Source organism: Ornithorhynchus anatinus, chromosome 17 (genome assembly GCF_004115215.2).
Source record: "Ornithorhynchus anatinus isolate Pmale09 chromosome 17, mOrnAna1.pri.v4, whole genome shotgun sequence".
NCBI lineage: Eukaryota > Metazoa > Chordata > Mammalia > Monotremata > Ornithorhynchidae > Ornithorhynchus > Ornithorhynchus anatinus.
Window position 1 is genome coordinate 10610790 of NC_041744.1, and position 13798 is coordinate 10624587.

Genomic DNA, 13798 nt, shown 5'->3' on the forward strand with positions numbered 1-13798 from the left:
TATATAAAGCAGGGTGTCTCCTCCCGCCCCCCTCCCCCACAGGCCTCACGCTGCCCCCACACTTGTCTCGGGGGGCGGGGGGCAACCACTCGAGCTGGGAGCTTGCTGGGATGCTGAATTCAACAAAGGGAGATTCTGGGCCTGGTTCACCTTACTGTTGGATGACTGGAAAGTGTACAGATTGACTGGCCCCATCCGGCATCAGATGTCACCACTACACTGAACTGGGGAGAGAGCAGCCCCGTTCAGAGCCCCAGGCGGAAGATAGCTGAGCCCAGCCCACCGAGGCAAGGGCCCTGGGGGGGGGGGGGGGGGTGCAGCTGTGGACGGCGTGACCCTGAAGGGGCCTCCCTCCTGAGGGCCGAGAGGCTTTGTTGGGCTTGTCTGCGGCTCCCTTCCTTGACCTGAAATAACAGTAATGGTCTTTATTAGGCACCTCCTTTGTGCAGAGGGCTGGGAAAGTATACCAAGGCGGGATTTTTGACTCAGTCCATGGCCCTGAGGGGGCTCACTCACACTGCAAGGCAGGAATGGGAATTGTGAGCTGCAGGCCGGCTTTTGGGGACTGACAGGACGATGGGAGCAGCTGTAGCCCCTGCCCCACTGGGGTCATTGGGGGCTGAGGAGACCCCTGGTGACCTTTCTGTCCCTGTCTCTTCTCTAGTTGGCGCTCACTCCCTCTGGGGGTGAGTCTCAGTCTGACCAGTGGCCTGGCAGCAGGTGATTGAGGCCCCATTCCAAGGTACCTTGTTGACTCCTCAGCTGTAGTGCCCCGTCCCTAAAACTGAAAGTGTGTGAGATCTTTTCCCCCGTGGACACTCCTTGCACCCCCAGCCCTTCCCACTCCCACCAAAGGGACACTTTCCAGCTCTTCTCTGTTCCCGTCATAGTTGAGGCTTCTCAGAGAAAGCTCCATTTAGTGAAAATGGCCACCTCGATGCCAAAGCTGGGAAGTCAGTCCACAGCCCTGCTGGAGCTGAGCCAGACTCAGTGGCCTACAGCCTGTGGTCTGCACTCAAAGCCTCTTGTCTCCAGCCAACCTCTCCAGGAGCCGCCTGGGCTGCCCAAGGAGAATCTTCTCTTCTCTGCCACTCAGTCCACCTCTACTTGGCAGCTCCCACCTGGTGATTTTGAGAGGGGCTGGGGGGGCAGTGCGGGAGGCCAGAGCTGGTGTAGCCAGCAAGTTGGGATTTTGTTTATAAGTAATTTATATTAATGTCTGTCTCCCCCTCTACATTGTAAGCTCATTGTGGGCAGGGAATGTGTCTGTTTATTGTAATATTGTACTCTCCCAGCAATTAGTACAGTGCTGTACACACGGTAAACACTCAGTAAATATGATTGAATGAATGAATGAATGAACTTTGTGCCCGGCTCATTTTCGGAAGTCGGGCCTCAAACAACTTGGGCTTTGCAGAAGCTGGGGTACGCGTGTTCTGTCAGGAAATCCCCAGCCCTAGAACCAATTAGAAACTGAGCAATCTCAACAGAGAAGGGGATTTTAAAAAGAAATGAAAAGAAATTGAAGCGAATTAAGAAAAACATGCACAGGGCATCTTTTACAGAAAGCAAGGAGGGGGGGAAGAGAGATTAAAGAAGTTGTTTTTTAACATTCCTGTTGTAATCAAACCCTCGGGCATGATTCGGGGAGCAATTTCCAGACAGTCTGGCAGTGCCGTGTGCATTTTGTCTTGGTGAATTTAGAGAGGAGGGTAGTAAATGGACAGGAGCGGGTTGCCTGCCCCTGGATTTCACAGGGGTATTTAAAATAACAGCACCTGACAGTTTTCTAGCAGCTGAGAGGCTTTTCTGCTTCAGAAAGCAAAAATGTTGTCCAAATTGTGCAATGCATAGAAGTAATATGAAGAAATGGGCCACAGCACGGAGCAGTTTTCATCAATGAGTTCCAAAGACCTCATCAGGTCAGAAAGTTTATGAGTTGGGGGGCACGGGGAGAGGGAAAATGCGTCATAGATATATGTGCGGGGCTCCTTTCCGCTTGCTCCCTGTTTTCTGGTGTCTGGTTAGAATTCCTCAGTTACGTTGAGTTACAAGGTATCACTTTGTCTGGGTGGGTCTCATTCCCCTCAACCTCCAAGAGGTAAGTCTGGTCCCTCAATTTTAATAATGGTCATCAGTTAATCAGTGGTATTTCTTTGAGTGCTGGCTGTGTGCAGAGCACTGTTCGGAGCACTTGGGAGAGTGCACTGCACCAGAGTTGGTAGTGATGTTCCCTGCTCTCTTTTTTTTTTATGGCATCTGTTAAGCATTTACTTTGTGCCAGACACTGGAGTACTTTACAAGGCAATCAGATAGATACAGTCCTTGTCCTACCTAAGGCTCTCAGTCTTAATCCCCATTTTACAGATAAGATAACTAAGGCACAGAGAAATTAAGTGACTTGCCCAAGGTCACAGCGGACAAGTGGCAGAACTGGGTTAGAACCCAGGTCTTCTGATTCCCAAGTCCATGCTCTTTCCACTAGGCCAAGCCGCTTGTCTGTAAGCTCATAAGGAGCTTACAGTCGAGAGGGGAGACAGACATTATAATAAATAAATAAATTATGGATTTGTGCATAAGTACTGCGGGGCTGAGGGTAGGGAGAATACCAAGCGCCTAAAGGGTACCGAACCAAGTGCATAGGCCACGCAGATGGGAGAGAGAGGAGGGAAAATGAGGGCTTAGTTGGGGAAGGGATCTTGGAAAAGATGTGATTTTTAATAAGGCTTTGAAGGTGGAGAGAGCGATGGTCTGTGGGCTTTGAAAGGGGAGGGAGTCCCAGACCAGATGGAGGATGTGGGCCAAAGGGTCGGTTGTGAGATAGATGAGGTCAATGAGGTACAGTGAGGAGCTTGCTGCTGGCGAAGGAAAAGTGTTAATAATAATACTAATGATGATGGTATTTGTTAAGCACTTACTATGTGCCAAGCACTGTTCTAAGCACTGAGCACTTGCTATGTGCCAAGCACTGCACTGGGTGCTGGGATAGGTACAGGATTATCAGATCGAGCCAGTGGACAGCTTTTGAATCAAAAGACTGTCCTTCAGAGGGTTAAAGCAGGGATCAAAGGAAAAAAACCCTGTTTGATGAATCTTGGGGTACCTCGAGTTAATATGAAGAGGGTTTTCCAGATTTTGTGTTTTTTTCTCTTCAAAAAAATAGAACTTGATAAAAAATTAAGGGATGGTCTTTCTGGAAAGAACACATACAAACTTTATACGTTGGCTCAATTTTGACCACTTTTGTCATACACACTTTTGTGTTTGTCACCCGTTAGAGATTAAGCCCTTTTGGGGCAAGAAATGTATCACTGTTATTCGTATGAGTGTCAAGCACAGTGCAGCACTCGGGTGTGTGTGTGTTTGGGGGGAGGGCGGCGGGGGAGGGGGAAGCTTACTAAATGCTACTAGTGTAAGTCCACCCTTTCCTGATCTCTCGGGCCCTTGGAACCCCTCAGGGAAATGGCAGAATATGAAGTCCCTTTGGTTCAGCCAGCTCCTCGCTGGTGTCCCGTGTTTGAAGTGTCACCCCGTGGGCTAGGAATAAAAGTCAGGATGTGCGGCCCTGGTTCAGAGGGGGTGGGGTAACAGAAGGATAAAGAGGAAGGGAAAGGGGAATGTTGAGGGAGAACAAGAATGACATGAGGGAGACTTCCTGAGTCATTGCTGCCCTCTACTACTCTTCCGGTTGCTCCTCCTCTCCCATTCCTCTTCTTCCCCCTTCCCCACCCCCACCGGCCCCCTTGGCAGCTGTCGGCGCAGCCCAGTCCCATCAGTTAGATCAGGAGCAGTGGGCCGGGTGGCCACTGATCATGGGAGCTGGTTGAGGACACCAGTCACGGGGCTTCTCGGCCTGTGGTGGAGGTTGCCAGCACCTTCACAGAGGTGATGTTCCTGATGGAGGTTGCTGTGGAAGGAGAGGGGTAAGCCTTCCTACCCGTCCTGGTCCCCATGTTGCCTCTGGGAGGTTCTTTCCTGCTGGGACCTTAAGTGGCAGGACTGACCTTCTGCCTTCAGGAGGGTGCCTTGACGGTCCCGTCTGGATGGGACAGTCTCTTTAGGTGATGACCACAGTGTCACTGGGTGGGACGAAGAAGACCCTGGCCCCTGTGCCTGCTGAGCCCCATGTCCCGGCCTGATCTGGAGGTTTGGGCACTGCCTGTCCCGCAATGCCCCCGAGTGTGCGGGCGGCGATGCCTGCGGAGACACGGATCCTTTTTTCCGTTTGGTTCTTAATGTTTACTTCCCGCCCTGAGCACCCGCCCGCATCAGGAGCGATGAGGAGGCTAGTTCCAGGCGCTGCGTTTTTGTGCTCGGTAATTATAAACTCTTCTGCCGTTCAGTCAAAGTCTGGGAGATAGATGCTGGCAATTAGCGGCTCAGTGTTTGTTTAATGGGACCGAGAGAAGGGGTTTTCAGAGCATGGGTGCCACAAACTCCGCTCGGCTCTCTTCTCCTCTCAGCACTAGCAGGTCCGGGCCTCTTCCTCAGTGGGCGCGGCTCGGTAAGGCTGGGAAATAGAAAAAAGAGAACCTGAGGCAGATTGATTGCCCCTCCCACCTCCCTGGCTCCACCCCAAAACACACACACACACCCCACCCCCACAGCCAAGGCAACTGACACCATGGAGAGGGTTATGGGTTTCTCAAACACCAATAAGGCACTCCAGGGAGAGGCCATTACACCAGCAGCCACTTGCATGCAACAGCTGCCCTGTGTTCGCAGAAGCCAACTGTGGGGTCTTAAACAACGAACACCAAGGGACCACCCTCCCTTCACCCTGCCTCCTGCCCCCACGCACCTCCACCAGGCTGGTGTCCGGTTCCCCGGATTCACAACAAAGCCTCCTCCCTTTCCGTCCCATCCCAACGCCACTTCCGCAAGAGCCCTTGGGAGATCCATCCTCTTTCTCCCACTCGTCTCTTCTCCGGTGTCTCTCTCTCTCACACACACACACACACACACACCACATACATACACACACACTCATGTACACACTCTTGTGTGCTTGAGGATTCCCAGCCAGAATGATCCTCCTCCCAGGTATGAGCCCAGGCCCAGATAGCCAGTCCCGTGTCTGCCCTCGGCACGGCCCAGGGGCTCCGTGATGTCTGTGCCCACTGTCCCTTCTGACCCACTGGTGGCAGCATCCCAGGAGGAGGAGGAGTCCAGGTGGGGAAAGGGGCAGGCAGGTTCAGATAGGGGACTCACCTGTTGGAGCAGAGCCATCGGGTGACATCAGAAGTTTTGTTCAGGCTACTATGACTAAGACTAATCTCAGACTAAGAGGCTTTCCAGCACTGGGTCCCAGACGATATCGTCAGCGGCACGTCCGGACTTGGGGGTGCGGCAGTGGGGAGAGGGGTTGTTCTCCTTCCGTATTGGCTGGGAGAGGTTGGGGAGTCCAGCGGGCAGATTCAGAAACAGCCATCGGTCCTGCAAGAGGTCAGTGTGTCCTCAGTCTGATACGGTACAGTCTTTGCAGGTACATGATATGGCGTGTGTTGCTAGGTGCACACCGGGAGTTGGCCATACCCACACACACACATAAGCTTGTTGTGGACAGTGAATGTGTCTGTTATATTGTACTCTCCCAGGTGTTTAGTACAGTGCTCTGCACACAGTAAGCACTCAGTAAATACGATCGATTGACCGAACAACAGCAGGCTCTTTGACGTGGGCTGCAATGGTAATAATAATAATAATAATGATGCTGGTTTTTAAGTCCTTACTACGTTCCAAGTGCCGGGCTAGATGCCAAGTTGAGATTGAACACAATCTTGGTCCCACGTGGGGCTCACATTCTATTTTATCCCCATTTTACAGCTAAGGAATCTGCAGCCTAGAGAGTTTATGTGACTTACCCATGGTCACACAGCAGGCCCGTGACAGGCCCCGTGCTCTTTCCACTAGACCAATTAATCACCTTGGTAGACATGATCCCTGCCCACAAGAAGCTTACAGTCTACTGGAGGAGACAGACATTCAGCGTGGCTCAGTGGAAAGAGCCCGGGCTTGGGAGTCAGAGGTCATGAGTTCGAATCCCGGCTCTGCCACTTGTCAGCTGTGTGACTATGGGCGAGTCACTTCACTTCTCTGGGCCTCAGTTACCTCATCTGTAAAATGGGGATTGAGACTGTGAGCCCCACGTGGGACAACCTGATTCCCCTGTGTCTACCCCAGCGCTTAGAACAGTGCTTGGCACATAGTAAGCGCTTAACAAATACCAACATTATTATTACATTAAAATCAGTTACAGGTAGTGGAGTATCCGGATATATTCGTAAGTGCTGTGGGGCTGGGATGAGTATTAAAGTGCTTAAGGGGCTCACAGCCAAGTGCATAGTTGATGCAGAGGGAAAAGTTAATAGGAGAAATAAGAGCTTAGTCAAGGAAGGCCTCTTGGAAGAGATGTGATTTTAGGAGGGTTTTGGAGGTGGGGAGACTGATTAGCTGTTGGATGTGAAAACGGAAGAAATTCCAGGCCAGAGAGAGGACGTGAGCAAGAGGACGAAGGCAGCTAGTTGAGATTAAGTTAAAGGGAGCGGGTTGGCAGTGGGGAAACACAGTGTGTGGGTTGGGGTGTCCGTTATGAGGATCCGAGTTGATTAGAGTTAGCTCTAGAGCAAGAGGCTTTATCCCAGGATGTTAAGGACGTAAGTGGTGTCGTAGTGGACCAGACCAGGACTTTGTCTCTAGGGGTGGCAGGAGACGTGGCATGGCAGGGACTCTCCTTTCATCCATCCTGGCAGTTAGGGATGTGCCATCCGGCTTCCCTAACCTTTCCTGCTCCTGTCCCTTAATGAGTTTATCTTACCCAGACTAATTCATCTCTAGAAGCTTCTCCAACACACCGACCATTTCCTTCCGATAGCCTGCCGTTGAAGTTTCCCCGCCACAAACCCACTCTGGGCCCCTCGCCCACGATAGCAGCCAAACGTTTTCGGGAACCTGCCGATAGGCTCAGGCCGCACCGCTTCCTGTGGTAACGAATCCCACACGTTCACTACCTGCTGTGGGAAGACGTGCTTCCTCTTCTTTCGAAGCTCGTTGGACCCTCACCAGAAAATTGGAGAGAGCAGCCCAACCTAGGGGACCGGAGCAGTGGACTAGATACCAGGATGCCCAGGTTCATCAAATGAAAACTTCCCACCCTCCAACCCCACCTTCCCTATCCACCCTGGCCACCAGTTCTCTAACTCGACATCTTTGTTCCTCCCAAGCTGACTTTCCTGCTGTAATTCGCTCTCGACTCCCTCGCCAGCATGCCTCACCCACACTGTCCCCCAGGCTTGGAACTCCCTCCCTCCCTCCCTCCCTCCCCATATCACGCAGGCCTCAGCTCTCCTGCATTCAAATCACAGCTCCTCCTCCAACATATTTTTCCACATTAATTTCCCAGCACCCTGAGCCCTATCACCTTTTCAGCCAACTCCAACATTTAAGAATTTACCTACACCCTCTGTGGCACTCGTGTATGTGTCTGCTCAGTTATTAATTTTGACTCCCCTTGTTGGAAATACATTCATGTCCATCCTCCGTTGGGGTCTAAGCTGCTTGAGGGCAGGGAACGTGTTCCATCCTTTCAGTTGTGAATTTCCCAAGTTCCTAGTACAGTAGGCTGCACCAGATGGGCGATGGATAAATGCTGCTGTTTGACTAAGTGACACCTTAGTCATTTTGATTTCTTCCACTCTATGTCTCTAAGCATGTAATAATCCCACCCTTCAAGACCCAACAGCAGTGTACAGCCAGCCCTGGTCGTCTTTGAATGTGGCTGGCTCTTCTTCTTCCCCAGCTCCTCCTAGCAGAGACCAAAGCGGCATAATCCTGCCCCTCACACTGCCTGACGTCTTGAGGGCCATTTTGGTTCATGATTTCTGCCCCTGGCCCTCATCACCTTTTCTCCTAAAGTAGATTGAGCTGCACAAATCTGTGATGGCTCTTTCCCGCAGAAACCTTAGCAACCCCGACGAGCGTGGGTGAGGCTGGCGGAACCTCTGAATGGAAGCAGGATTGCTGGGGGTGGGGTGGAGTGGGGTCGGGGATGGGCGGCAGGGGTCCCGAGGGAGACGAGTTTTGAGGCAGTGGGGAAATGGGAGGGGATCCCTCTGGGAGGCGGGAGTGGTGGCTGTCAATTCCAGGGCACCTGGGTTTCTAATAGGAGCAGCTTTATATAGGCCCCTCCAGGACCACTTGAACACATGCAGCTGTGAAAGCCCAAGTCACGTGGGTTTATCTGGGCTGCTTCTTTTGCGAAGTGGTCAGTGTTTTAATCATCATGGTCAGTGTTTTAATCATCGAAGTCTCAGCTCACCCCTCCCCCGGGAGGTGATTCAAGGGACCCCAACCTTTCCCCGGGCCAGGCCCAGAGGGCCTTGGAAAGGCTTTTACTATCTCTTGCAAAGCAGAGAGGATCTACCCGGAACCCCCCAGAGGCCCCTAGCAATGACTTCATGGGTATCTAATCTGCTAATCTGCTGCCATCCAGTCTCTTCAGGGCATCTGGATTCACGGCTCCATTAATGGGGTGGGTGAAGTTGTTTTAAGCAGCCCCTAGGAGCGTTGGGCATTTCTAGAGGGTGTTAGCTTCTCGTGACAACCTTCTGGAGCCATTCTGGATGGGCAGGGGTGAGCTGCTTCACCGCTGCCCCCTGCACTTCATCCGAGGAACATTTTTTGGCTTGACCCATCTGGGGACCGAAACCATTTCCATTTTAGACCGGTGTAGCGTATGCTGCCCCTTCTGCCATTTACCGAGTCTCGATAGAGAGTTACCAGTGGGTGCCAGGTGTTTGCCAGGGTGGGTGTTGAGAGGAGAGGACCAGGTGGGAATGTGTTCGGCCATCCCCTTCTGTTCTTACCTGGCTGTCCTGCTCCCTGGGCCCCCTAGGCTCCTCAGGCCCCCTGAACCCGGGTCTGCTTCAAGCCCTGGTCATGGGGTGAGGGTGGTGTGTTGGGGCTGGTGTGCCTCTCCTCTGTCACCAGCCAAATGAACTGGTACCAGAAATCTGAGCGCTGTGTGTATTTACATTCCCCCTCGGAAAACATTGCATTCAAGGATTCCCTTTCAGTTAAAATGCGGTTCAATGTTGGCTATGTTAGATGTGTGGGTGTACATATGTGTACACACACACACACACACACGTTCTTATCCTTTGGAGAACTAGAATGTGAGCAGAGAACATATCTACCAAGTCTGTTATATCGTACTCTCCCAAGTGCTTAGTACAGGGTTCTGCACACAGTAAGCGCTCAGTAAATATGAGCGCTTGATTGACTGGGGAGAGGGACAGGAAAGCTCTGACAGCAGTGAGCAGTCTTGCTTCTCTCCTCCACCCCACTTCCAACACACACACACACACACACACACACAGAGCCCACAGGGGCCCTCCTGGTCTCCAGTCCTGCTCCTCCCTCAGTGCTTATAGGTTTTGAGGACATGGACATCTGCTGAAGGGAGGTCAAGGAGAGGCCAGGTGATCCCTTAAGAACGGCTGGGCAGTGTTCCGACCAGCCAAGTGGGCCTTTGGTGCCCTTGGAAATGGAACCTGCAAGAGACCCAAAATGCCTTCCCAGCTTGGCCCTCAGCCCCACACTAAGCAGGATTTGAAACAAAAGGAATATCCATATTTTTGACTCCTGGTCCTGCTTCCGGTTGTTAAAGGCAGGGAGCAGATGGCTCCCTCAGACCTGCTGAGGATACCGTTGATCAGTATATAGTCCTAATCACGGGAACTAGAAGCAAAGGGCCCTCCCCTCCAGCAGGTAGCTTTCTCCCCGGGTTTCCCGGCACTTCCCGAAGGAGGCCCAGAGAGCCAGCAGCCTCCAGTCCACCTAACTAGCTGGAGTTCCCACATGCCAGCCGGCGGGGGAGCCTCAGATAGAACGGGGAGGTCGGTTCTGTGAAATGCCAGCCGATCTGCTTGGGTTTCGTCTGTCAAGAGGAGAATTTGGTTTGGGGGGAGGGATGGGGGCAGATCAGTTTGCTCACCACAGGGTTCACTGCCAGTTACCTTGACTGCGTCCCTTCTTTCTCCTTGACGGAGGCTCACACAAGCTGCTTCTGTTCACAGAGAACCGTGAGAAACGGGTCGTGGATCTGAGCTCGTGTTTTTCATTCTATTCAGGCTTTGTATATTCAGATTCTTCCAGTTTCAGTTCCTGCTGTTCTGCCAGATTTCCAGGGCATCGATGGGCTTGCTGAATTCATAAGTGTTTTGCAATCGCTGAAAAGTTTTTCTAAGAGCCCAGCCTTATCCATATTGATTTTCACTCTTTCTCTCTCTCTCTCTCTTTCCCTTCACCAGTTCTGAGGTGTTTTATTTTGTAAAGTGTTAATAGAACATTCCTTATCCGCAGTTCCCCCCTCCCCGGCACTTTATTGGGGGGGGTTCTTGAGAGTCTCCTCTGCAAATGGACTATAGAGGGAAGCGTTCCATTCTTTCAGAACAAAGACTGCCCTAATAAAGCACCCCCCGGGTTGGGTGAGTTGTGGAAGGGCAGCAGCGGAGAAAGAATATCCTAGCCTGAGGAAGGGGAAGAGGTAAACCAATTATACCTTGCCGAAGGAGGCACACTAATATACCTCCGACTTAAGCACATCGACACAAGCGACCAGTAATTGGGCCTAAGCAAGACGGGGCTGCGGAAATCAGCTTTTCCAAGATGTTTGTTTCCCCGCCTCTGCCAGGTGTTTTGAGGCTCAAGATAAGGTGTTGGCAGATGACTAGTCGGGTACCAAAACACAGGGTCTCTACCTATTTGCCTCCCCACCAACCCCCACTAGAGTCTCCCAGAAACTGTCATACGAGGAGGAGGGAACGCCCACAGTGGCAAAGCCTCCAGTTCAAGCCTGGATGGACTGACCGATTTGGACAATAAATAGAGGGTGGCTGAGTGACACGTAGCAGCAGCAAGGTCTGGGTGCAAGAGGGGCAGGATGGGTTATCTCAGATGAAGCCTGGGGGTTAGTGGGGAGGGAGTGTGGACTCATACAGCCTACAGAGGCCAGTGGTCTCAGGGGGACCAGAGAGGGATGCCTCCAGCTCCCAATGTGGCAGGAGATGTGAGTATCCACCAGGGCTGAGGAGAAGCGTCGGCCCACTGGAGGAGCTCTGTCACCTCAGGCGCGGGGCTCCCCCTGGAGCCGACGGGGCGATGCCGGCTGGAGGGGGCCACCAGGAGGGCGGCTGGAGGAGCCTGTTTGTCCAGTCGCCGTTACCTAGCAACTGGGGGCTTTTCACAAACGGAGGCAGCCCAGCCGCTTGACGCCATTGGATTTTCCCTCAGCCCCTGGCACAGTTCCACTTGAGTTGTTCTCGGGCAGCACTTGGAATCCATCCCCTGGAGAACTTGGAGAATAAGATTTTGCTGCTTCCGCCCCTCAGTTGCCCTCTTTCCTCCCGCAAGCCCCTGACTGGTGGGCAAACGTGGGCCGTAGATTCTTGTGGGCAGGGAATCTGTTTGTTTATTGTGATATTATACTCTCCCAAGCACTTCATACAGTCCTCTGCACACAGTAAGCACTCAGTAAGTTGGACTGACTGTCTGACAGGTGATCCTCAGGCGCCGCCGCCCCTCACCCGCCCCAGACCACCCTCCAAATTCCCCAAGGTTCTGAGTGAAGTGCATGCCAGGCCCAAGCCAGTGTGTTTCCATAACCCTGGAGTTCACCACTGGCACCGACCTCACCAGCCTGCCTTCCCCCGGCAAGGGTTCGAGCCATAAAATAAATGGAATCAGTGGTGTTTCCTAGTTGCTCTTTGTAAATGGCCACCGGCCTTGGCATGAAGGCAACAACTGATCGCCTCGGCTGGCTCAAGGTCAAAGCAAAGTTGTCTCCCAAGTAGAGGGAACAGAATCAGAACCCAAGTCCCAGCAAGGCATTGTGCATCTGCCAGAGGGATTCAGGGTTCGCCCGAATCTCTCCCTTCCAGATGGGATGCACTTCACAGATGGGCTTCTGATGAGTAGTTTGATGTTGAGTAGTTTATCCTCTTCCTCTTCTAGCGCGTGGCCCATTAGAAAGAGCCGGGGACTGAGAGTCAGAGGACCTGGATTCCAATCCTGACTCCACTACTTGCCTGCTGTGTGACTTTGAAAAAATCACTTAACTCCTCTTTGTCTCAGTTTCCCCATCTGTAAAAGGGGGGATTCAATTCCTGTTCTCCCTCCCTTTTAGACTGTGAGCCCCCTGTGGGATAGGGCGTGTATCCGATCTGATCTGATTGTTCTGTATCAACCCCAGTGCTCAGCATAGCCCTTGGCACATAGTAAGCACCTAACAAAGGTCACAATTATAATTATTCCATTTTGGAGAAGGATCTAAAGCAGAGCCTTTTATGTGTTCTGTTCTGCAGGTAGAGGATGCTATGCTGATGTTCGACAAGACTACTAACCGGCACAGAGGTAAGAGGCCGCTCGGGTGACATTCACTCTGTTTCTGCAAGATAAAAAAAAAAAAACCTCCCCCTTCCTCCCCACCTCCTCCCCGAAATGTCCCATCAGCCCACAAGGAAATCCAAAGCAAAAGAAACAGTTTTCAAATGAAGAGGTGCGGTGAAGGGGCACGGCCCTGGCTGTTCCCCAGGGTGGTATGGGCACAGGTTAAAGAAACGGTTTTGTCAAGTTGATCTTGTGGGGGAGTGGCCCTGGCTCTGGGCCATGCCCACATTGCCTCTCACTGTCACTAAATGGCAGGGTCAGGAAGGTCCGAAAACCCAAAGGCCTGGGAGATCAACTAGGCCATCCTCCTGCCTCCAGGTGTTGTGCTCCACTGCCTGGTAATTGTCAGAGAAGTCTCCTCCTTACTAAAGCTCTCCTGATGCAGTGCTCAGTCTCTGTTGAACTGCCCTCAGGAGAAGCAGGCCATCCATTCCCTGACCCGGGCATGTGCCCTGGGGGCCAGGAAAGGAGTACCTGCATTGGGGGAAGAGCCCCATATGCTGCAGACAGAGCTCGAGCTGCTCACTGCCCCTCATCCAGGGTCTTAGGTTTAGTGGGGCTAGGGCTGAGCCCTTGTGGTCACTCGCCAGAGCCGGTGCGTGGCAGTGCAGCCGGGAGGGCCAAGAAACCCCCCCAAACTGACGAACCTGCCCCTGGGCCCCTGAGCCATTGGCCCGACTCTCCTGGACTTTGAGCACTTACCCTCACCCACCCAGGCAAAAGACGGGTATGGTCCGGGCCCTCTGCCAGCCCAGAAGGGACCGAGTAGCCAGGTTTCCAGAAGCCTGATGCAAAGAGTGCAGTTGGCCTCAGGCCTTCAGTTTGAGGGTATGGCGCTTTCGGCAGGACACCATAGGGACCCCCTCCTACCCGAAGGAGTGGGCTTTGGAGTTGCTCAGGGTTTGTAGACATTGGACTCGGGGCCGGGGGGGGGGATTCCTTGGTCAGAAATCACCAGTCTGTCTTTTTTCGAGGGAAGTCCTCTCATGTCAAGAGATGAGGATTATTGTTGTGGTAGTAATAATATGGAAGGAGCACGGGCTTGGGAGTCGGAGGTCATGGGTTCTAATCTCGGCTCCGCCACTTCTCAGCTGTGTAGCTTTGGGCAAGTCACTTAACTTCTCTGTGCCTCAGTTACCTCATCTGTAAAATGGGGATTAAGACCGTGAGCCCCAATTACCTCGTAACTCCCCCTTTGTTTAGAGCAGTGCTTGGCACATAGTAAGCACTTAACAAAGGCCACCATTATTATTGTTATTAGTAGTAGTAATGATAGTAGTAGCGGCATCGGGATATAGGAAGCGCTTGGCACTGTACTTAGTGCTGGGGAAAAAATTCACAAGTGAAAAAT

General features: G+C 52.4%; 1 protein-coding gene across 11 annotated transcripts in view; it reads left to right on the forward strand.

The window, feature by feature from the left end:
• The window catches only part of MSI2 (musashi RNA binding protein 2), a 303580-nt gene that overhangs the window by 175324 nt on the left and 114458 nt on the right, over window positions 1-13798 (forward strand). For all 11 annotated transcript variants that reach the window (XM_039914434.1, XM_039914436.1, XM_029082063.1 and 8 more), the window contains one exon: window positions 12363-12411. In XM_039914434.1, the coding sequence (XP_039770368.1) occupies window positions 12363-12411 (49 nt within the window). The remainder of the gene's footprint in view (window positions 1-12362; window positions 12412-13798) is intronic.